The sequence below is a fragment of the Hesperophylax consimilis genome, chromosome 25 (assembly GCF_061612785.1).
Source record: "Hesperophylax consimilis isolate HC1 chromosome 25, BYU_Hcon_1.0, whole genome shotgun sequence".
Classification (NCBI taxonomy): Eukaryota; Metazoa; Arthropoda; class Insecta; order Trichoptera; family Limnephilidae; genus Hesperophylax; species Hesperophylax consimilis.
In genome coordinates this window covers 9,181,924-9,206,847 of record NC_142860.1, presented here as the reverse complement: position 1 = coordinate 9,206,847, position 24,924 = coordinate 9,181,924, and the positions used below count along the sequence as shown (strand labels likewise).

General features: G+C 34.3%; 1 protein-coding gene across 1 annotated transcript in view; it reads left to right on the top strand.

Annotated features, from left to right (window-relative positions):
- The first annotated feature begins 1,254 nt into the window (after positions 1–1,254).
- Positions 1,255–24,924, top strand: part of nst (phosphoglucomutase 3-like protein nst) — a 35,497-nt gene continuing 11,827 nt past the window's right edge. Inside the window, exons 1-4 of the mRNA XM_089646922.1 lie at positions 1,255–1,462; positions 8,424–8,494; positions 19,887–20,019; positions 23,824–23,919. Of these exons, the coding sequence (XP_089503048.1) occupies positions 1,362–1,462; positions 8,424–8,494; positions 19,887–20,019; positions 23,824–23,919 (401 nt within the window). The 5' untranslated portion in view covers positions 1,255–1,361. The remainder of the gene's footprint in view (positions 1,463–8,423; positions 8,495–19,886; positions 20,020–23,823; positions 23,920–24,924) is intronic.

Here is a 24,924-nt window from a genome sequence, read left to right as displayed (position 1 = left end):
CACTTATTATTGCTTATCCAAATTATAATACGACTACTTGTATTTAGATGTGAAATGGTACAATACATTATTGTCCAAAAAAATGAATGTAACCGAACTTTTAAATATTAACAATTCAAAAAGCAAACAAAATCCCTGAAATTGGATAGTGATGTGTTAGTAACCCAGACAAGTGGGGAGTAGGTACCTAATACCCAAAATTACTGTCCTCCTTATATTAGCTTAAATACTTGACATATCATTTTAGTATTTTACGCATTCTTGCGCAAAAACATAAGTTAACATGAAGAACGTGAAGATTTCTATATGTATAATACACCGATAGTGCCCTTGAGGTGATTTTGCACAAAAACGGCGCTATACAAATCATCCAAATATTATTATTATATTTATTTAACGTAGAGAAAAGCCGAACAACGCCGGATAAACGTCAGCTAGTAGTAGAATAATTAGAAAAAATATTTATTTTTCATACTCTTATAATTTTAAATCTTGTTTTATTTTGTAATATATAAAAAATAATAATTTACAAGAAAATTTCAATCAGTCAGCTCCAACAGATTTTTTTTGAGCAAGATTTTATGACGTTAATTCCACGAAAACGTATAATAGAGACATCTATCCGTCGAATCATAAATAAACTACTCACGTCGAATCAAAATCATGGATAAAATGATGTCGCGAAATAAAAATGTACCATTTTAGAAATCTGTTTTACTGACATTTCAAGCGATATTGTAAATCTGCAATAGGAGACTCAAATAATGAATTTGAAATAATGTGACATGAAAATAACCATGGAGCAAATCCTATATCAGATTTTTTGTGTATTTTTAATTTCCGTCTAAATATTCTTTTGAGACATCTGTACGCCGGGTTACAAAACTGAATAACGTTCGAATAAATATAACAAAATTTTCTGTTTTACCTACATTTCATTGGATGATAATGCAGCTTGCAGAGATCTGCCATTTTGCAGCAGTTTGTTGATAGAGAGTACAATGCGGGAACCTGTGCCACTAGATGGAATACGCACTTAAAGTGGCGATTTCTCTGGCAAAACTGAGAACCAATTGGAAATCAATTCGTTGGAACGCTTTTTTTAGAGATTATTGTTTTAGTACTATTTTATAATAATAGATGGCAGTAAAATAATTTGTCAATTAATTTATCGTATTCGTATCCGAGGAGCTTCCCATTGTCTTATAAGATTCTACTCAGTTTGTTGATGGTACTTTTGACACGAGGATTGGATTGGACAAAAACTCGTTTACTTTCATGACGTATTCTGACGTTTGTGGTGGTAGTCGGTGAATTCGTGAATGTCATAACGGAGTGGTTTTGAATAAATATCAAGTAAAATGACAGGCAACTACAGAACGGTTTACGCTTTCGCCAGAGAAATGCATCCCAAACTGACCGAGTTGTTCATCCAATATGGAACCGCTGGCTTTCGCACGAAGTGAGTACACAACCTATTTAATTTCTGAGGTTATAAAATGGATTTTTCATAAAGAACTCTGACTCCTAGTGTGACTCATAATCATCAGCGCTAACCGTTTATTATAATTTCCGAGTCATAATACTAGCCCCCCATATGTGAGCATGTTTATACGCGGTGAGAATTTTTGATTAGGCCAACGGATTTGATAATTCTTTCTCTTAACGCTTTCGATGCATAAGCGACAATCTAATATGTTAATTTCTTTTGGCATAAAAGGAAATATTCCGTGAATGATTATGAAAAGGTTATCAAAAGCCTTATCTTGCGCAAATTGCTAATTAAGTCGATTGACTTGTGTTCATTGTTTAATTTTTAAACATAAACTTCCATGTCATATTGCTAATGAATTCTTAAGCTACTTATAAATAAAAATATTTTCACTTTCAATGTGTTGTTATTTAAACATACTTAATTGAACATATGCCTACATATTTAAAGGCTAAAGTTTTACCAGTTTGTTACAGCATTGTTCATAGGTTTAGTGACCTTTCAAGACAATTTAACAATAGCTTAATATTTAGTTCTTGCCTTACTAATAAAAAAAATTGATCAATTTGAGCTATGTAAATAATTATTACATTCCTTTCTGTAGTTTTAGCGGCCTGTGTTTTTTTTTTTCAACCGAGAACAAATGATTTTTAGCCTGCTGATAAATTTTCAAAACATTCTGAAGTGTGTCATTTTATTGAAGACAAATGTTGGTAGCAGGATAGTTTGTAATAGTTTTATATTCTTAACATCAACAGTTAAGTATTGGTTGTGAGACCCTGAATCACGTTCTAGGATGCAAGGCAATCTATCTACACATAAGTCCATATGAGAATATTTTATCAGTCTCCAGATTTCCAAGCAAAACTGCTTTGTACTGTACCTATATTAAGAGCAAAATTATGCTAATATATACATTTTTAATGCATTTAACATAATACGTTTTTTACTGCACGTTCCAACGTCTAGTATACATTGATTGTATTGTTGTGATCATAGTAAGTAACTAACTATATGCACAATCACAGTATTGTAGGTAAGTGGTTGACGCATTCCTTTCTGTATAATATTTATATTACATTTCCTGATTGTGATTTTATTTCTACCAATGAGATAAGATAGTTTGCCTAATCAGCGATCTCAATAATATGATAACGAGTGATGTTTAGAAAAATAAATTAATTGTTTTGGATACGGTATGCGTAGCTTCTTTAACTATCCCGCAGACAAGTGGGGGAGTAGGTAGTGTCCAAAATTACTATCCTCCTTATATTAGCTTAAATACTTGACATATCATTTTAGTATTTTACGTATTCCTGCTCAAATACATAAGTTACCATTAATAATTGAGTAAATAATTGGGATTTCTATAGTTTAAAAGCCCATAAGACAGAAAAATGAATGGGGTCATCAGAAGACCCACTTGGTTACAGACGTTTTGTTTGGCATCTTGGCCTGTCAAGAGTTAAGCAGTCAAGCCATAGGTTTATTGTGCTATTTCCCATGCTTTTTGCCATTGGGTGCTTGCCAATATCTCCCGGTTCTACAATGTGGCTTCTCATTTATCAAAGTCTTCTTCCCATCAATATGAGACATTGGCACCATAGATGAATCAGTGTTTCTTCTTCACATTTCCTACTTCAATGCTTTCCACTACCAACAGATGCATCCATCTCCTATGGTGACAGTGTCCTGTTAATCTGTGGTTTGCACGAGTAGCCATTTCATAAACATCCGTTGTTTGTGCAAGCTTATCGCCTATATAAAAAATACGATTAAATATAAACAGGATAGATATTAATAGCCAAGCATTGTATCTTAATTACTATGCAAGGTATGCATAAAAAATAAGCTAGAAAATAATTAATAAATCAATTTAGTGTAGAAGATATAGCATTGAAAAACATCAAATAACGTGAAAAACTGTAAAAAACATCTAACTAACTAATTAATTTACCATCACTCCGTTTCCCGCAGAGAGGACGGACCGCCAAACAACTCGGTTTTGGCACACACTCCTTGCCTCATTAACATTCATACATCGTCTCATACATACTCTTCTGTCTTCTCAGATATGGCCCGACTGAAGTATTAGATTCACTTGGTCGTGCCATGTCTTCCTCGGGTTCGAGGAAGCTCGGGCTCGACTTCTGCTACCATCAAATAACATCATAACATTAAAAAAAACAAAGAAAAAGGAAAATCGAAAGAAAATGAAATAGTTTTTTTCAGAAATTGGTAAATGTTACAAATTTCAAATAGATTTTATTACTAGACGATTGGAAACGTTATAATATTGCGTGGGTCCAAAATAATGTAATATTTATTTATGTTTATTGATTTTGGTTATTTTCTAAAATACAGGGTTTATAACACAGAATGAACGCTTTTTTCCAATACCCCGATGGCATGAATTTGAACTTCATTTGCTAATAATAACATTCCATTTAATTGGCCATCTCTGAAGCAATTCTAAATTTGGAACATAAGTCCTGTTCTAACAATTCTATGAAATCCACCTGAACTTACATAGGACACGAATTTGCGCCTTTGCGCAAAAAGGAGCAAATTTTAACAATTCAGATTCGAGTTGTGCGCTAGCCGCGGCTTGAAAGCACTATTAGAACTCTAAAGAATTTCTATCAATACTGAGCAGTTAATTTTATTTGTGATTTGAACTCTATGAGCTTTAGATTGTCTCATTCAAAATTACATTAACAGCTTTGTCTTTGTCTCTGTTATTCACACGGCTATTACAACGTCTTGTATCTGTAAAGGTGGGCAGATATCCCTTAAAAACGTACTCTAATAAATTTATCAATCTTTGTGATAATATTTCTTCTTCAAATTAATTCTTTAATTCTTAACTTGCTTACAATACGAATCAATTTATTCCGAGTAATATACAATTGTAATTTATGTTATCTGGGCTATTTTCAGAATTGGCTTAATTCTATTTTGGCCACCACTAATTTATGTGTATATACAACGTATATGTATAAGATATCACTTCATAGTATGTCTGTTAGCTATAACCATGCATCATAGATCTGCTCATCAATTCTAGAAAGATGATTGGATTTATAAAAATAGATCTATACACCTAGCACCAGAGAGTTGGAGTTTTTTTTACTTCTGCTAATGGAAATGGCATTTCGGTCAAAATCTCTACATTCGTATGACTTAACTCTCGGTAAATTTGTACTTTTTACTGTTAAAGTTGTTATAATGTACCAAAATTGTTTTTGTTGCTAGCTAAAAACTGATTACTTTTGGATGAAATGACATTTAACTTTGTAAAGCGAATGAACGAAGAAAGGATTGTTAGGAGAATATATTACGTGAATGTGAATGATAGAGAAGTCGGGGACGCCCGAGGAAGACATGGCACGATCTAGTAAACCAGATACGTTAGTCAGGCCATATCTGAGAAGGCATAAGAGTATGTACGAGATGATGTATGAATGTGAATGAGGCAAGGTGTGTGTGCCAAGACCAAGTTGTTTGGTGGTCCGTCCTCTCTGCCTACCCCTGTGTACTAGTTTTTATTTCAAAATTATAGTTTTGTAAATTGTACTTACCAGATAACGTATTTATATACATATTTATAAAAATAGTACATAATCTACCATAATTGTTTCCCCATAATAGCTAATTATATTCTGAGAAATGATTTTTAGTAGTATCCTTAAGGATACGTTCGTGAACGAGTGGTTAATAGATGAACAATGTGAGAAGATGCATGAATGCTAATGAAGCAAGGCGTGTGCCAGGACTGATTTATTGCATACCATACTACCTGCCTTCCCCAGTGGAGAAAAAGGTTGTTGGTTTGTTAGATTCCATGTTTATTGCAAAATGTATCATATTTGGCATTTGATCCAAATGTTGTGACCTTTTCTTTCTTAGACCTCGCTAATGTGAAAAAATGCCACATTTTTGTGTTTTCTGGGTCTCTTCCCATGGTGAAAAAGCTACTGAGAATATGTTAGGAAAATTTAATCCTTACTAATATTATAAATGCGAAAGTGTGTTTCTTTGTCCTTCTTTCACGTCGCAACGAAGTAACGGATCAATGTGATTTTTTGCATAGGGATAGTTGGAGGACTGGGATGTGACGCAGGCTACTTTTCATGCCGGAAAAACTTTTCATTTCCGTGGGAAAAACCTATTGTACATCAATTGCTCTCCAATACCACGCGAGCGAAGCCACGGTAACAGCTAGTTTTTGATATTTTTGTTATTCCGCGCTAGAGTTCTGACTGCCCCAAGCCATGGCATTCTCATTTGGGAAATATTGTGAGGCTGATTGAATTGGAAGAAGATGGTTGGAAAGTACCTGGTTATTCAGATCTGATCACTAAACATAGCTAAAGCCACTTCAAGCGTTGTTTAAATTCTGAGTGGTGGTCTTGTAAAGAGTAGTGACCTAATCAGCAGAAAGTGATTTTTTTATGAATGAATATTTTGATATGTAGGTACCTAATTAATATTGCATCAATATTTTTTTCCACATTCCTATATAAGTGGCTTAGCTATGTTCTCCATCATGTAACAACGAACATTTTCCACTTGTTCTAGAATAGGAGGAGTAAAAATGTCGTTCTTTTATTCTTAACCCTTGGAATGCCAAGCTAAAATGCCGTCTGGCCCGCCGTGTACAGGCTGACACTATTTTCGTAATAACTTACTTTTTTTTTTGCGATATTATGTTTTTGTATCATTTTACCAGATAACGTGTTTATATATTTATTTATAAAAATTTTATATCCTGTGTAGTTTCCCCAGAAAATTTTTGTTCTCATAATGAGCTATCAAATATATATACCTTCGGACAGGATTGACCAGACCCGGAACACATATAATATCAAATTTACAGACAGACAAAATGCAAATTGATCGAGTTTGCTACCCTCAGTCAATGAAGAAATACGAAAATATAATTGAGTCCTATTATATTTTCCAGCTAAATAAGCATTCTTCACTATACAATTATTTAGTAAATTATGACTTTTGAAATTTGGAATTATATTTGAGACGGAATTTGCGACACGCTTTTTCACAGATAAAATAAATATGTTTACAAGTGACAATATGACGAGCTAGAGTAATATGTATTAAGATACATTATTTCCTTGCCAAGTGAATAAAATATATTTTAGTATTCTAAGAACATTTTTAAGGTTCAAAATACCATAAAGTGCAGTGAGCTACTAGCATATCCGTTACGGAAGCGCTGGCATTCAAGAGGTTAAGCTTGAAATGTTTGTCTTTCTTATAAAAAAAAAATATATTTGTTAATTTATAAATGCAATAATACTTAATAATAATGAAATAACTTATATAGTGCCAGTTTTGTAAAAAACCCATATATTCTATGCAGTTCAATGTTCTAATATCTCTTCTAATATTGATCAAACATTGTACAGAGTACACAAGAAGGAGTGCTTGCACTAATTGTAATGCAATAATTGAGGTCAGCTGGAATGAATATGTGTCGCCCATTTACCTATATTCTAATAATGACACTAGAAATATCATTCTTGTCGTGTTAGATGTGAATGTGTTTAACTCATTATGTTTTCAAGATACATTATCCCCTTGCAAACAGAGACTTTATATGATTGAAATATTTTTCCACAACAATAAATAAGCAGAACTTATGATTGGTATTTTTACTGAGTATAGCGAAGTCCTGTTTTAACTTGGCTGTTTAACATTTCATCTGTATGTAAATTTGTTTGTACGCTCCGTTTCCGGTTTTCAAAATCTTTTGCATCCGCTTCATTTTTCAAGCAAGCCTTTCTTTGACTAGATGGTTGGCTGAGCCTTTCAACATTATGGTACCTACCTGACTGAAGAAAGTTTGAAAAATTAATTTTCATTAATAAAGTGAATTTTCTTTAGATAAATTGCATAAGTAATTCCTTATTTGATATAAAAAAAGTGGTTCGTAAAAAATATATTATTTTTTATAATTAAGTAGGTTGGTATTTTAATAACTACATAGAAGTCTTGTGATTTCAAAGGAAATTTTGGTTTTGATTTATTAAATAAGAGAAAATTAAAACATACGTTTTGAATGCGTGGTCTACTGTTCACAGAACTACTAGTTATGTTGGAAACATTTTATTTTTCGATACCATTAGTTACTGCCTGGTTTCGCCAGACACACTTTTTTTGTGTTAGAAATATGCAACAAACTTGTAATCTAATTTTTGGTAGTTAAATTGATAATTTAAAGTTACATAGCTTATGATGGAAATGGCGTTGTGATCTGAAAATCGTTGGGTTGATCATGAAATTCCAGACAGAAATTTAGAGTAGTGCAAATTTCAGGATGCCGGAGCTCACCATTTGAGAGTTTCTCCACGGCAAAATTATTACAATTAATTATTTAAGTACGTGTTAGGGTGATTTAATATATCTTTAATCTTGATTGGTGATTTATTTACGTGGCTTTAGCTCCAGGTGTATCACGCATGACACACCCGGGTCTAAAAGGCATTGCTCAGAGTTTGATAGAAATTTTTAAGATTTCTACTCTTACATGGTCATAATCTTAGATGAATGATGATTAGAGTGAAGATACGTTACTGAGACAATGCTCATAGTTTCACTGAACTAGGTCCGGTGGGCATACTTCAGCAGCCTGTTCATATATGTACATATTCTTGAGCTGTCTCTGCTTTTCATAAGCGGTATTGATTATTGTGAATATAACGTGTCTTGTATTTTTATAATGTTATTGGTCGCTTTTTAAATTTTATTTTTATCTTATTCATTTTATGCCCGTAGGGCTTTTACATAGGAATAAGTAGTATAATTTTGATATGTTGCAAAATTTAGAACAAATAGAAAAAATAATAAACATAAGATTACGATAAACAAAAATATTAACATAATAACCAAATTGTTTTGTTTGTTTCAGAGCTTTGTACCTGGACCATGTCCTTTACCGGATGGGTCTTTTGGCGGTTCTACGGTCCCGTGTCAAAAATGGTACGTTGAATCCATTACAGAAATTATTCTCCCAAATTTATTAGACTCGCAATCAGTATAACCCCCATCCTTCCTTTGACGTTTAATGTTGCTAAATCCTTGGGAAGAAAATAATAAAAGCTTTTATTTTAATTAGAAATCCTCCGTGATGAATAAAATTTCATTTGCTTTATAAAATACAAAATTTTATAAAAATTGACTTACACGAGTAGTGGTATATACTTTCATTATCACCCTGGTAAAATACCACCATTCAGAATCGAAACGTTGCTTGTAATGGCTTTAGCCATGTTGGGACCAGATATGAATAGTCAAGTGCTTCCAATTCTTCTCTTTTCCCTCCCATTTCTTTCAGCCTCACAGCATTCTTGACATTGTTTTATTCATTTTCTCGTAAAAGAAAACATTTGATACACAAACGGTTTGTATGTAATATTATGATTAGTTTTGCACAGTCAAGTGGAAAAATAATTATATTTACCAACTTTTTCAACGCCCTCTTATTGCCCTTGCCCTCTCATTAATACTCCCCTGCTGGCATAAGGGCCACAAAAACCCCCCTGGATCTCACCAGGTTCCTCTATTATTTAATTTAATGTATTTATTAATATTTTATATTCAATTAATTAAGTAGCAAAATTAGGTAGCAGACGTCGGGGATGCCCGAGGAAGATAAAGCACGATTAAGTGAATCAGATACTCGAGTCGGGCCATGTCAAGAGTCAGAATAATAGAAGAGCATGTATGAGACGATGTATGAATGTGAATGAGGCAAGGAGTGTGTGCCAAGACCGAGTTGTTTGGCAGTCAGAAACGGCGTGATGGTTAGTTAATTATGTTAAAGCTTAATGTGAAATCACTATTTTCGATTAATATTTACTACGAATTGGTTTATATTATTAATACCAACAATATGGATAATTTGTAGCCTTTCCTATCGTTTTTCTTGATAATAATGAAAATAAAATTGTTAATTACCTATCTATACAGGGTGTATCGGCACTAACCCGACAAACTTTAACCAGCTATTCCTTAGCACATTTGGAGTAAAAAATGTTATGTGCACTTTGCTGTCCGGTAACGTTTTTTTTTAATAAAAAATTAATTAAACATATTTTCACCACATGTCACCACTGTTTTATCCTTTGTCAAAATTTGAAAGCAACATCGCAACTCTCGCGTGTTGCTGCGAACGAAGCCCGTATTACATAATCCAGTACCAGAAAAGAAATATTTTATTTAACAATAATGATTATTCACATTTTTCGTATGCGAATCACTGATTGTCTTCTTGTATTGTACACATCAGTTTTATTTTTGTATCTAAATTGTTTCACCTCTGGAATGCTTTGGTTTCACCTCTTACGCGTTTCACGTATTAAATAGTCTAATTTTGAAACTAAGAAACTAATTAGTAGATTTCCTGAATTTATAATCGAAGTCCAATAATTCTGAGCACTTTTAAAAACAATTTTCCTCACTTAGGTACTTATCAATAATAATAATTGGATTATTTGAACAGCGCCGTTGTTTTTTAAATCACCGTAAGTGCTCTGTCAAAATGTTACTTGCTAGGCTATCCTACAACGTATATTTTTTAATAAATTTAGTTATTTACAACTTCGCGGAATGTGATTTATGAATATTATTGCTTATGTTAAAAGCCTTCCAGAATTACCGGAATATAACGAGCAGCTTGACACACTTAAGTTTATTTCCACTAATTTGAAGGTACAAAGAATGTATAGTTTTAAAAACAATCCCGATGAATCAAAAAACGGTTCATATAAAACTGCTGCGCAACACACTGAGACAAAGGAAAGCACTCACACAAACGTCATGACTGCATTGGATTGACCACCTGCAAATGAATGCTGCCAGATTGCTAATTTATTTAAACAATAATTATTAAATTTTATTTAAAATATCGCAATTTTTTTAAAAAATCGACAATAAATTACAACTATAATTTAAAAAAAATATTCTTAACCCCACGCTTTTTCGTAATTGATTAATTAATTCAGAATTTAAACGTTGCTTGAAATGACTAGCCGTATTTGGTGACCAGATCTGAATATCCAGGTTCAGAATTTAAACGTTGCTTGAAATGACTAGCCGTATTTGGTGACCAGATCTGAATATCCAGGTTTAGAATTTAAACGTTGCTTGAAATGACTAGCCGTATTTGGTGACCAGATCTGAATATCCAGGTTCAGAATTTAAACGTTGCTTGAAATGACTAGCCGTATTTGGTGACCAGATCTGAATATCCAGGTTTAGAATTTAAACGTTGCTTGAAATGACTAGCCGTATTTGGTGACCAGATCTGAATATCCAGGTTCAGAATTTAAACGTTGCTTGAAATGACTAGCCGTATTTGGTGACCAGATCTGAATATCCAGGTTTAGAATTTAAACGTTACTTGAAATGACTAGCCGTATTTGGTGACCAGATCTGAATATCCAGGTTCAGAATTTAAACGTTGCTTGAAATGACTAGCCGTATTTGGTGACCAGATCTGAATATCCAGGTTTAGAATTTAAACGTTGCTTGAAATGACTAGCCGTATTTGGTGACCAGATCTGAATATCCAGGTACTTCCTCACCTTCCACTCCTTCCCTTAGCCATAAAACTTACCCCAATTCAACATAAAAATTGTTTAAATTATCGGATGTAATGAAATGCATAATAATTAGACCCCAAAATACTTAATTATTCAGGGAAATAAACCCCTGAGTCATCAGTTGGAAATACCAACGACATTAAGTGAAATTAACAATGCAATAATCCTATTATTGCATTGTTTAAAATTTCACTTAATTATTAGCATTAGCAAATAATATTGGGATTAGCAAATAATAATTTACGACAATTTACTCGGAAATCAATAAAGCCAGAATAATAAAAAAAGAAAGTTATCACTTACGTCGTCTGTAAGTGGCTTTACCAAAGTTTGATAATGCCGTCAGAAGGTGAAACAGCTGTCACGCGTAATAATAATTACAACTAGCAGAACTTGTTTATAAACACACTGTTTTTATAAATTTTTTAATAAGACTGTTAAAATAAAAAAAATCTCTAAATTGAAATGGAGTTCTACAAACTAAACTTAAAATCAAATAAATTTATTGCGAAGGTTCAAAGTACTGTACTGTAATATTATATTAAATAATTTTTACGTGTTTAATTATTGTTTAAAGTCAGATTAAAGCGATTAAAAAACCCACCTGGCAATTCTTATTCGAGTTTCGTTGTTTTTACGTATTGGCGCGCTTACAAGCATCAGTCGTCTCATTTTTAACCATTAATATTTAGTGTGTAGGAAAGAGAGAAGACGCTTTTCGACACACTTGTCGAAAAACTTGTTGAATGCCGACGGGCATACTCTTCTACAGATTTTATTAAATATTGATATGTAGGTAATATTGATGTGTAAATGAATGACATTGTGAGAATTTTACCAATAAATAATAAATGAAAATGCGGACATGTAGTTTATGTTAATTTTTTTATTGGAGCATTTGTTCGAAGTGACTACCATTATTTTCGATGCAAGCGTGTAGTCTTGTTATATTTTGATTATTTAAGTTTGCAGGATTTGCTTTAATTTCTGCAGCGGCTTCCATCACTCGTTCGAGCAGTTGCTCTCTTGAGGCTATTGGCTTAGCATACACTTTTTCCTTGAGAGCCCCCCACAGGTAGTAATCCAGGGGGGTCAGGTCGGGTGATCTTGGTGGCCAAGCAATGGCCGGACTTCCACGGCCTATCCAACGACCAGGAAACTCGACATCCAAGTAGTTCCGCACGGCAATCGAATAGTGTGGTGGGGCTCCATCGTGCTGGAACCACATTCTCCGTAGTAATTCGAGGTTCACATCTTCCAGAATCTCGCCCAGTTGCACTTGTAAGAACTCCAAATACATCGGTCCATTTAGTCTGGGAGGCAACTCGATTGGACCGAGTATTTGATTTCCCAGGATTCCTGCCCACATGTTGATGGAAAATCTGTCCTGGCTCGACGACTCCCGAACAAGCTTGGGGTTTTGTTCAGCCCAATGGTGCAAGTTGTGCACATTTAGCACTCCTGTTTTAGTGAACTGTGCTTCGTCGGTAAACAATATGTTTTTCATGAAGTCTGCATCTCTTATGACATTATGCAGCATTCTTCTGCAGTACACGACTCTGGAAAAGTGGTCATTCTCCATGAGGCCTTGGCAGCGCCTATAGTGAAAAGGTTTGAGCCCGTGCTTCTTCAGAACTCTCCATACCGCCATGTGTTCCCTGTGTCCTATCATCAGAGCGACCCGACGCACGGACAGCGTGGGGTCTTCGGTAATTAAGTTCAGGATTCTCTCCTCAACTGCCACAGGAACGATGTTGTGTCCTCCGCCGGCGCCTTCAATCCGTCCGATGCCACAGTCACGCAATTGTTGATACATCTGAAACAAAACAACAAATAACAACTGCTTTTATTATTCAGCTCAGTAATAATGTCAAATAAACAATCGCGGGCTTTTTCACTCATTTTATTTTTAAAGAACACTTATTTTAGGCACATATCAGAAAACTTACGTTTTCTCTTCATTTATTTCATTTTTTTATAGTAAAATGTATAACAAAGTGTTTTAAATTATAATTTTCTTAACTAGGTACGGTTGATATCTTGGATTCACAGGGGTGAAATTGAATTCAAGTAATTTAAATAATCCCATGGTGAGAAAGGGAGTGAATTCAATTGCAGTGAATGATGCATTTATTAGAGATTAAAATTAATTAACTTTTTAAAACGCCGTTTAGTGACCACTGAACACAAATCACCTAAAGTACAATTTACATTTTTAAAGTTGGTGGCCCCTTGTTATGTTTTTAATGTTCCCAGTTTAAATTTCAAAAGCGCTTTTTGGCATTATCAATGAATGTAAATAGTTTCAATAAACAATTGATAGGGTACAAACCTGGACAAAGGTAGCATGGTGTGGGACGCGTCTTCCAGGAAACCTCATGCGATACTCCCTTACGGCTGCTCGTGAATTTCCATTGCAAAATCCATAAACAAAAACAATATCTGCTTGCTCGGCAGGTGGATAATTGAGGGGCATATTTCAACAGTAAAAACTTAGATAACAAAACAAAAACGAAACTAGAAACTTGATGACATGCGAACTCCCAAAACAGCACTGACCACTGATACGAGACGGGGTGGCGGGAACCACACGGGACTTGAGACAGAATATGTGTGAAAGAGATGACAGTAGCGCGGCGTTGCCAATTATTTTACCCCTATACTGTGGGCAGTAGCGGAGTGTGGAAATTTTATTTATTTTTTGTTTTTAAAAGAAAAAAAATGTTACCGGACAGCAAAGTGTACATAACATTTTTTACTCCAAATGTGCTAAGGAATAGCTGGTTAAAGTTTGTCGGGTTAGTGCCGATACACCCTGTATATGCACTACTAAAAATGTATTTTTTCATTAGAAATGTAGGAACCCATATGAAAGAACTTTTATAAAATACAATTTTATTGCGTAAAATAAGATTTTCTGTGACGGTTTCCCTTGATTATTTCTTTTTCATAAAATAAAAACAACTTTTGCTCTAAAATCGACCATTTCTAGACTCCGTTTGCTAAGCGATTTTTATACCTATCACTTATATTCTTTATAAGGCACACTAAGAATATATACATTTTCTGCTTGTTTAGTTCTCTTAAATAATTTTCATGCATTTTAATAAGTTCGCATTCAAACTAGGTCTCCTCTTATCTAGTAATTCGATTATTTATCAAAGGACGAATACAATCTCTTTTTATAGATAGAATTTGCTATCTTTTCTGATAATTCTGATTGTTTTGCTTTTCACCGTATCTGAGTAATTTCAAATGCGCTACCTTGTGTGTCACGGTCAGATTATATTGTGTGATAATACCCCCTGTGCATTTCTTCAAATGGTTGTTCAATGAATATTTTCACAAATTTTATCATATTTAAAGAGGAGAAAAATCATTTTGGCAAGAATATTTGTGTGAATTAACAAGAATTGTTGCAGACGAGAGTTGTTCCTGAAAAAATAAAAACTTGCACAAAGCTAATACTCAAAAACGTACAATTTGAAACTTTTTTTTGAACACTTTTCCGGTGGTAAGGGTAAATTTACCTTTTACGCCGGTCCTACTTGAATGGCTCGAAAGGCATTGCTGTTCAAAAATTCCTTATGAATATTGTATATCAATCTTTTTGTAAGGTTCCCAACTATCAATATATATATATATATATATATATATATATGTATAAACAATGTGATACAAGTCTCCCATTTTCCAATCTTCGTGTTCTTGTGTGAAAGAAGACTATTTAATCAAAATGAAACTATACTAAACCTGTAGAATAGGTAATAAATTCTTGCACTTATGGCGCTGGAGATTTTTGTAATAATTTGTGCGAAAGCGAAAACCAAATTTATAATTAATAAAGTACTGTACTTTCTTTACACATAAAACATCACTAAATGGCTCAAACCTGACTAACTTCAGTTCTTTAAGTTGTATCATAAAGTAGGCTTTAATTTCAGACAGTACTTTTATAGTTGGGGTGTTGTGTAAATGATGTTATTGAAAGAAAATCCATTCAAATATATGTATTATTTTCAAAGATAACAGTTTAAAGCAAAATTAATTTTCTCCAAGGAGACCCTATTTTCGCCGTGCTTGGAAGAGTGTTAATACACATTCGTTGTTTTTACAAAAATTATTAATTCAATTTAATTATACCGCAGCCAAGTGGGGGAGTAGGTAGTACCCAAAATTACTATCCTCCTTATATTAGCTTCAATACTTGACATATCACTTTAGTATTTTACGTATTCCTGCCCAAATATAAAAGTTACCATTAATAATTGGGATTTCTATAGTTTAAAAGCCCATAAGACAGAAAAATGCATGGGGTAGTCGGAAGACCAACTTGGTTACAGACATTTTGTTTGGCATCTTGGCCTGTCAATAGTTAACAATGACTTCCTGTTATTGAGGTAAAATCTTTGTATCATAATTAATTTGATCAATTATCTATCTATGAATGAATATAGCAGGTATTTGCATGCTTACAAATAATAATTTAAATATTTTATGTATAAAGTATTCATTTCTTGTTTTTAGTTTTGTACCCCTAGGAGTTATTCGATTGTCAATTTGGGACCAGTACAATAATTTGCATACATATGTTTTGTAATGTATATTATGTACCTATATAATAATATAAAGATATAAATATTATCATATTGCTACATGAAACTTATTTGTCTGCCACATATCAGTTAGATTTCACAATTCTGAAACATTACGTAAAATACATGGAACTAGAAATAGGTGTACCTGTGTTTACTGACTAGATCTGAATATGTTGTCATACCTTCCCCTCTCCATCTCCATCCCCTGCCCGCTGCCTTAAACCTCATATCATATTGGAGATGGCATAATCCCACTGGCTCTGGACAGTTGGTATTCGCATACAAAGAAAATAGTAAAATAAAAAATTTTCTTTGTTCCTTCTTGGTATAGTTGAGCCAAATGTACATAAGAGAGTAAATATAGAGCTTGCTGCGGTTCCCAAACAAGTTTATCAACAAGATTGCAAAATTCAGCCTGGTATTTTAAGACCTTGTGTTCATTATTATTTCACAACAAATTTATCAGTTGCAATGATAAGTACCTTTGCACTGTAATTTCTTTTACAATCAACAGGTAATCATAGCACTTGATTTTTATTTATTTAAAACTATGAGTAACTACAGTGCAGTACATTAAAAACATTTAATAAAATAATTTTTTTTTTTTTTATCGAAGGAAGCAAATACTTTGTGATGTGACATTATATATCAAATGAAAAATACACTTTGTAAAACACCACTTTTATTTTGAATGAATATTAACAGCCAACCAGGTTTCGCTTAGCTCAAGCTTCATAGTTTTAGCTCAGCTTTAGTTGATATAATAAGCCCTAAAAAATACACTTTGTAAAACACCACTTTTATTTTGAATGAATATTAACAGCCAACCAGGTTTCGCTTAGCTCAAGCTCCATAGCTTTAGCTCAGCTTTAGTTGATATAATAAGCCCTGATGAAGCTTGAGCTAAGCGAAACCTGGTTGGCTGTTAATATTCATTCAAAATAAAAGTGGTGTTTTACAAAGTGTATTTTTCATTTGATATAATTATTTTATTGTTTATAAAGACACTCTCAGTATCGCCCTGGTGAAAGACGAGAGACTACTGTTCAGAATTGAAATGTTGCTTGACATTAACATACTGGTTAGTTTCCGAGTTGAAAAATGCATTGGATTACCACCCAGGCGTTGTGGAGTCTATTTCTCTGCGACCAAATTCTTTGTTCGCAGAGAAATAGTTCTACGCAATCTAAGATTCAATTAATGATCTATTAACTATAATCTATCCTAACATGAATTCATTTTTCTATCGATTTATCATTTCTATACTTTGATTAGAAAAAAAAATTGTTTGCTAAACACCTATTCACATTAACAACATTGAGCGAATACAAAAAAAATTTCTACGTTTTATAAATTTTAAATTAAATATCCCCGTCGAAGACTTAAAATACAATTTCTTATTAAATACTCTAAAAATACATACATTAGAAGATAGACGTAAAATAAACGATTTAACGTTCTTATTCAAAATACTTAACTTTAAATTCGACTGTTGTGAACTCCTGCAACATATAAACATACATACACCCACAGTAACAACACGACAAAATACAATATTCTACAGCAGCACACATAAGCGTAACTACATTGCCCACTCTCCGATACAACGACTTCACACCATGGGAAATCATTACTTGGGTGATGTTGACATGTTCAATACCAACTTGGCAAGTTTTGTGGATCATTTAAAACATTTATTTCAACAATACTTCTAAACACATCATGTAAACCTACAAATAGCTGTAATTTTCTGTTTTTGTTTCTTGTGTCTGTATGACTTTTTGCATAGCTTTTATCAAATGTAATTTTATTCTTATTTTTTATGTTTCAAAGTATTTTTCAAATTAAAATTATGCTACCAACCATGTAAAAGCCCTCTGGGCGTTAAATAAATAAAAAAATAAATAAATAATAAATAAATAAACCTTGTAATTTGCATCTATATTCGGTTGGCTTTTGAGATGATCGGATAATGTTAAGGAATTAAATGGGACAGGGGGTTGCTTTGCTCTGGGGCTTTGTACACACGGGCCGCACTTGTGCCATTCTATCAAATAAATAATTAAGCAGTCAATCATTCCCTTTTGACTGCACCATTGTTTTATATAGTGATATTATTATTATTTGCGGTCGGAAACTCAATGTGCGTTATTAATAAAAATTATTCCCTGCGCCAAGCCATTACTTGCGCGTTTATAAAAAAGCAAAACGAATTTACTTTTGGTCGCAAATCACCTCATACATCCATCGACCCTTTGCCACAAACGTGTGCAGCCACTTTTGAAAAAACAAAGTCTTTGCCCCTTCTCGATGTCCCTAAAAAGCCTAACATCAGTGTCTTCAAAAGTAGCTGCACACGTTTGTGGCAAAGGGTGAAAGGAATGCATGATGTGACTTGTGACTAACAGTAAATTTGTTTTGCCCTTCTACAAATGCGTAAGGAATTGCTTGGCGCAGGGAATAATTCCTATTATTAACGCAGCCAAGGTTTCTAAAAGCAAATAATATCTTTATAGGAAAGTGGGTGATGGTGTCAAAAGGGCTATCCCTTTGATGGGAAGGCTCAAATACACTATTATAACAAATACCCTAGAACATTAGTAATATGTCCAACTCCAGTAAAATATTGGCAGTATTTACTTGTATTGGCTGGCAACTCTGGCCGCTAGAGGTGCTAGTATAGCATGGAAAGAAAACCAAGCTTCACAACTCGTGCCGCTGGTGTAGCATACTGCCATCAGAATGTATGGAAAATGTCAGCGTGCTATCTCCTGTTTTAATTGTAACCCGGTCACTTTTATAAATTTCACCAGGGTTGTCATTGGATATTTGTTTATTTAGTTATGTCTTCTGGTTCCACAATGTGTCTTGCCAGGTCTCATCTCTCCTCTCCATTCCCCTTGGTTTCCTGAAGGCTCCACAAGGGAAGAGGGCCTCATCTCTCCTCTCCACTCCTCTCCTCCTTGGTTCTGTGAAGGTCCCACAATGAAAGAGTCCACTCCCCCTTGGTTTCCTGAAGGCTCCACAAGGGAAGAGAGCCTCATCTCTCCTCTCCACTCCTCTCCTCCTTGGTTCTGTGAAGGTCCCACAATGAAAGAGTACACTCCCCCTTGGTTTCCTGAAGGCTCCACAAGGGAAGAGGGCCTCATCTCTCCTCTCCACTCCTCTCCTCCTTGGTTCTGTGAAGGTCCCACAATGAAAGAGTCCACTCCCCCTTGGTTTCCTAAAGGCTCCACAAGGGAAGAGGGCCTCATCTCTCCTCTCCACTCCTCTCCTCCTTGGTTCTGTGAAGGTCCCACAATGAAAGAGTCCACTCCCCCTTGGTTTCCTGAAGGCTCCACAAGGGAAGAGGGCCTCATCTCTCCTCTCCACTCCTCTCCTCCTTGGTTCTGTGAAGGTCCCACAATGAAAGAGTCCACTCCCCCTTGGTTTCCTGAAGGCTCCACAAGGGAAGAGAGCCTCATCTCTCCTCTCCACTCCTCTCCTCCTTGGTTCTGTGAAGGTCCCACAATGAAAGAGTCCACTCCCCCTTGGTTTCCTGAAGGCTCCACAAGGGAAGAGGGCCTCATCTCTCCTCTCCACTCCTCTCCTCCTTGGTTCTGTGAAGGTCCCACAATGAAAGAGTCCACTCCCCCTTGGTTTCCTAAAGGCTCCACAAGGGAAGAGGGCCTCATCTCTCCTCTCCACTCCTCTCCTCCTTGGTTCTGTGAAGGTCCCACAATGAAAGAGTCCACTCCCCCTTGGTTTCCTGAAGGCTCCACAAGGGAAGAGGGCCTCATCTCTCCTCTCCACTCCTCTCCTCCTTGGTACTGCGAAGGTCCCACAATGAAAGAGTCCACTCCCCCTTGGTTCCCTGAAGGCCCACTAGGGAAGAGAGCCTCATCTCTCCTCTCTACTCCTTGGTTCCCTTAAGGCCCTGTGATGGAAGAGTCCACTCCTCCTTATGTATGGGAAATGTCAGAAGTTGGAGGCATTATAATTATTCTACGGTATTTGATTATAGTCACAATGAATTTCTGACACGTTATTTCCCTCCTTTTGGCTGCTGAAATGGATATGCCATAATAGTTACACTTGACTGTTTTCAGAGAATTGAAATTTAAAAAATCAAAATAAATTTTGACTAATTATGGTGCTCTAATCAAATGGTATACAATTATAATTTTACAGGCGCCACAATCGGTGTGATGATCACAGCCTCCCACAACCTGGAACCTGACAACGGAGTGAAGCTGATCGATCCCCATGGAGAGATGTTGGAGATGAGCTGGGAGGCGCTTGCCACCAAGCTTGCCAATGTCGGGTGAGAAAACACTTACTACGATTACATACTATTGTAAATATACTATTGCAGACCCACGAAAAATCACAGGATAGTCTGAATTCTTTACAAATCAGTTCCAATTTTGAAAATGACTTTTCTGTTAAAATATTATTATTATAGGTAGTACACTATCGCTTCTCTGAATTCTTCAAGTAATCACCCGCCAAACTACCACTATTCAGTCTTGGCACACACTCCTTGCCTCATTCACATAAATACATCGTCTCATACATACTCTTCTATCAGTTCCAATTTTGAAAATGATACTTAAATTCAAGGCGAATTTAAATTCATTGAACCAGAGTTAAGATAGATACTTTATCGCTTGTCTAAATTCTTCATACAATCAGTTCCAGTTTAAAAAAAATGACGCTTGGTGACAAATTTGAGTTCATTTAAAAAATTACGCAGGACGCACAGACAACCAGAATTAGTTTTTTTTTATTGATGGTTTCTGCTTATTTCATGATTATTTAATGAGCAGGCAGCATTCTGCTGATGCTCTCATATCTGATTTCATAATAATTTGACAGTAATTGAGTTGTTATAAATTCGAAATAAGCTAATCTTTTCTTCTCTCCAAATAAGAATCAAAGCGAGCTTTAAATTGGTTTATCTTAGTAGAATCGATGACACGTTGTGGAAGTTTGTTCCATGCATCTACTACTCTATTTGCAAGGTTTATATTAGTAGAATCGATGACATGTTGTGGAAGCTTGTTCCATGCATCTACTACTCTATTTGCAAGGTTTATATTATTAAAATCGATGACATGTTATGGAAGTTTGTTCCATGCATCCACTACTCTATTTGCAAGGTTTACATTAGTAGAACCAATGACATGTTGTGGAAGTTTGTTCCATGAATCCACTACTCTATTTGCAAGGTTTATATTAGTAGAATCGATGACATTTTGTGGAAGTTTGTTCCATGCATCCACTACTCTATTTGCAAGGTGTATGTTAGTAGAATCGATGACACGTTGTGGAAGTTTGTTCCATGCATCTACTACTCTATTTGCAAGGTTTATATTACATAGTAGAATCGATGATATATTGTGGAAGTTTGTTCCATGCATCCACTACTCTATTTGCAAGGTTTACATTAGTAGAATCAATGACATGTTGTGGAAATTTGTTCCATGAATCCAATACTCTATTTGCAAGGTTTACATTAGTAGAATCAATGACATGTTGTGGAAATTTGTTCCATGAATCCACTACTCTATTTGCAAGGTTTATATTAGTAGAATCAATGAAATTTTGTGGAAGTTTGTTCCATGCATCCACTACTCTATTTGCAAGGTGTATGTTAGTAGAATCGATGACACGTTGTGGAAGTTTGTTCCATGCATCTACTACTCTATTTGCAAGGTTTATATTAGTAGAATCGATGACATGTTGTGGAAGTTTGTTCCATGCATCCACTACTCTATTTGCAAGGTTTACATTAGTAGAACCAATGACATGTTGTGGAAGTTTGTTCCATGAATCCACTACTCTATTTGCAAGGTTTATATTAGTAGAATCGATGACATTTTGTGGAAGTTTGTTCCATGCATCCACTACTCTATTTGCAAGGTGTATGTTAGTAGAATCGATGACACGTTGTGGAAGTTTGTTCCATGCATCTACTACTCTATTTGCAAGGTTTATATTACATAGTAGAATCGATGATATATTGTGGAAGTTTGTTCCATGCATCCACTACTCTATTTGCAAGGTTTACATTAGTAGAATCAATGACATGTTGTGGAAATTTGTTCCATGAATCCAATACTCTATTTGCAAGGTTTACATTAGTAGAATCAATGACATGTTGTGGAAATTTGTTCCATGAATCCACTACTCTATTTGCAAGGTTTATATTAGTAGAATCAATGAAATTTTGTGGAAGTTTGTTCCATGCATCCACTACTCTATTTGCAAGGTGTATGTTAGTAGAATCGATGACATGTTGTGGAAGTTTGTTCCATGCATCTACTACTCTATTTGCAAGGTTTATATTACATAGTAGAATCGATGATATATTGTGGAAGTTTGTTCCATGCATCCACTACTCTATTTGCAAGGTTTACATTAGTAGAATCAATGACATGTTGTGGAAATTTGTTCCATGAATCCAATACTCTATTTGCAAGGTTTACATTAGTAGAATCAATGACATGTTGTGGAAATTTGTTCCATGAATCCACTACTCTATTTGCAAGGTTTATATTAGTAGAATCAATGAAATTTTGTGGAAGTTTGTTCCATGCATCCACTACTCTATTTGCAAGGTGTATGTTAGTAGAATCGATGACACGTTGTGGAAGTTTGTTCCATGCATCTACTACTCTATTTGCAAGGTTTATATTAGTAGAATCGATGACATGTTGTGGAAGTTTGTTCCATGCATCCACTACTCTATTTGCAAGGTTTACATTAGTAGAACCAATGACATGTTGTGGAAGTTTGTTCCATGAATCCACTACTCTATTTGCAAGGTTTATATTAGTAGAATCGATGACATTTTGTGGAAGTTTGTTCCATGCATCCACTACTCTATTTGCAAGGTGTATGTTAGTAGAATCGATGACACGTTGTGGAAGTTTGTTCCATGCATCTACTACTCTATTTGCAAGGTTTATATTACATAGTAGAATCGATGATATATTGTGGAAGTTTGTTCCATGCATCCACTACTCTATTTGCAAGGTTTACATTAGTAGAATCAATGACATGTTGTGGAAATTTGTTCCATGAATCCAATACTCTATTTGCAAGGTTTACATTAGTAGAATCAATGACATGTTGTGGAAATTTGTTCCATGAATCCACTACTCTATTTGCAAGGTTTATATTAGTAGAATCAATGAAATTTTGTGGAAGTTTGTTCCATGCATCCACTACTCTATTTGCAAGGTGTATGTTAGTAGAATCGATGACACGTTGTGGAAGTTTGTTCCATGCATCTACTACTCTATTTGCAAGGTTTATATTAGTAGAATCGATGACATATTGTGGAAGTTTGTTCCATGCATCCACTACTCTATTTGCAAGGTGTATATTAGTAGAATCGATGACACGTTGTGGAAGTTTGTTCCATGCATCTACTACTCTATTTGCAAGGTTTATATTAGTAGAATCGATGACATATTGTGGAAGTTTGTTCCATGCATCCACTACTCTATTTGCAAGGTTTACATTAGTAGAATCAATGACATGTTTTGGAAATTTGTTCCATGAATCCACTACTCTATTTGCAAGGTTTATATTATGTAGTAGAATCAATGACATTTTGTGGAAGCTTGTTCCATGCATCCTCTACACTATTTGCAAAGTGTATTATTAATTTTTCTTTTAGTGTCCATGGATATTTTTGTTGGTGGAGAAGATTTGTTGGATGCCAGGGCAACTATAATGTCCGGATAAAATTTTGAATGTCTCAATCAAGTCACCCCTTTTTCTTATTTCTTTTAACGTTGGTAATCTTAGTATATGGAGTCTATCTTCATATTGCCTGTCTTTCAAAGTTTTTGTTAATAACTCAAAATAAGTGGTTCAAATTCAAAGACGAGAAAGTCTTATATTGCATGTTATTTTGGCTTCTGATCCATCAAGTCTTTACAAATACCTTCCTACTCCCACAAACATTGTGGGAATAGGATCATTAAAAAAAAAAACTGCCAGTGCGCAAAAATAACTATGTAAAGTGTTTAGTTAGTTTAGGTGATTTAATGAGTATGTGCATAAATTGCCTTATTGAAAAATTGTCCAATAAAAAATGTTGTTTATTTTTCAGTGACAACGAGTTGGAATCCGTCGTGTCGGAAATTGTGGAAACCCACAAAATTGATATGCGCCTCAAGGCATCCGTTTTCATTGGAATGGACAGCCGGTAAGGAAAATAAACTTTTCATTTAAATATTTATATAAATACCGACAACTTTGTGCAACTATTTCACTTTTAAAAATTTATGCTCCTATATTAAAATATTTATTACCCGTTCGTGTCTAACACTTCTTAAATTTTTAATTTTGAACACAATGTTAAATTTAATGATGTTGATGTTATGTTACAGGCAAAATAAATAACGATATATTATAATTTTAATAGATTTTGAAATAATCAATTGTATTCTTTTATTGCAACATTAAAAAGGTTACACAATGTAAATGTTTTTATCATACTCTGTATGTTATACAGGGTGTCCTGGGGTAATGTGCACTAACTTTGGGAGTTGACGGTAAAAAAAAAAAAAAACTTTTTACGAAATTCCAACTTTTTTTTCCTATACTAAAATATTTTTCCATAGAAGAATATTTATTTTCCCATACAAACAATTTATCTTTTTTTTTACGAAAAAACTACCTTCAGCCCCCGTGTGCCCAATTTCTACCGATTTCTACAAGTTTCTCATTTTCTTTACGTTTTTTAGTTCCAAAAAAAAAATTATTTTAAGATAATATCTATACATTTGTTATGCAGAAACGTTAATTATATGAAATTCCCTCGTTAGAAAAAAATCACAAAGCACCGAAAATTATTAAAAATACTTTTTGTTCTGTTATTTAATATGTTATAGGCATGAAAAAATTCACAGAGTATCTTTAAATGTAACTAAAACATTTGTCGAGAGATTTTTGCTCTATTTCAAAAGAGTCGTGTTTTATTAAATATTTTCACCATTTTTGCTTTATTATTATCATTTATTTAATATTAGCGCGCTCTCTCTAACATTCGTATTTACATATCTCCCTTTCAAACCATTTTTGAACGCTTATTAAACGTCCTAAAAATTAAGGAATTTCGCAAAAAGTTATTTGTTTTTTCTACTTCTAAAATCATCTAGAACCCCTCTCGAAGTTAGTGCACTTTACCGCCAGACATCCTGTGTGTAAT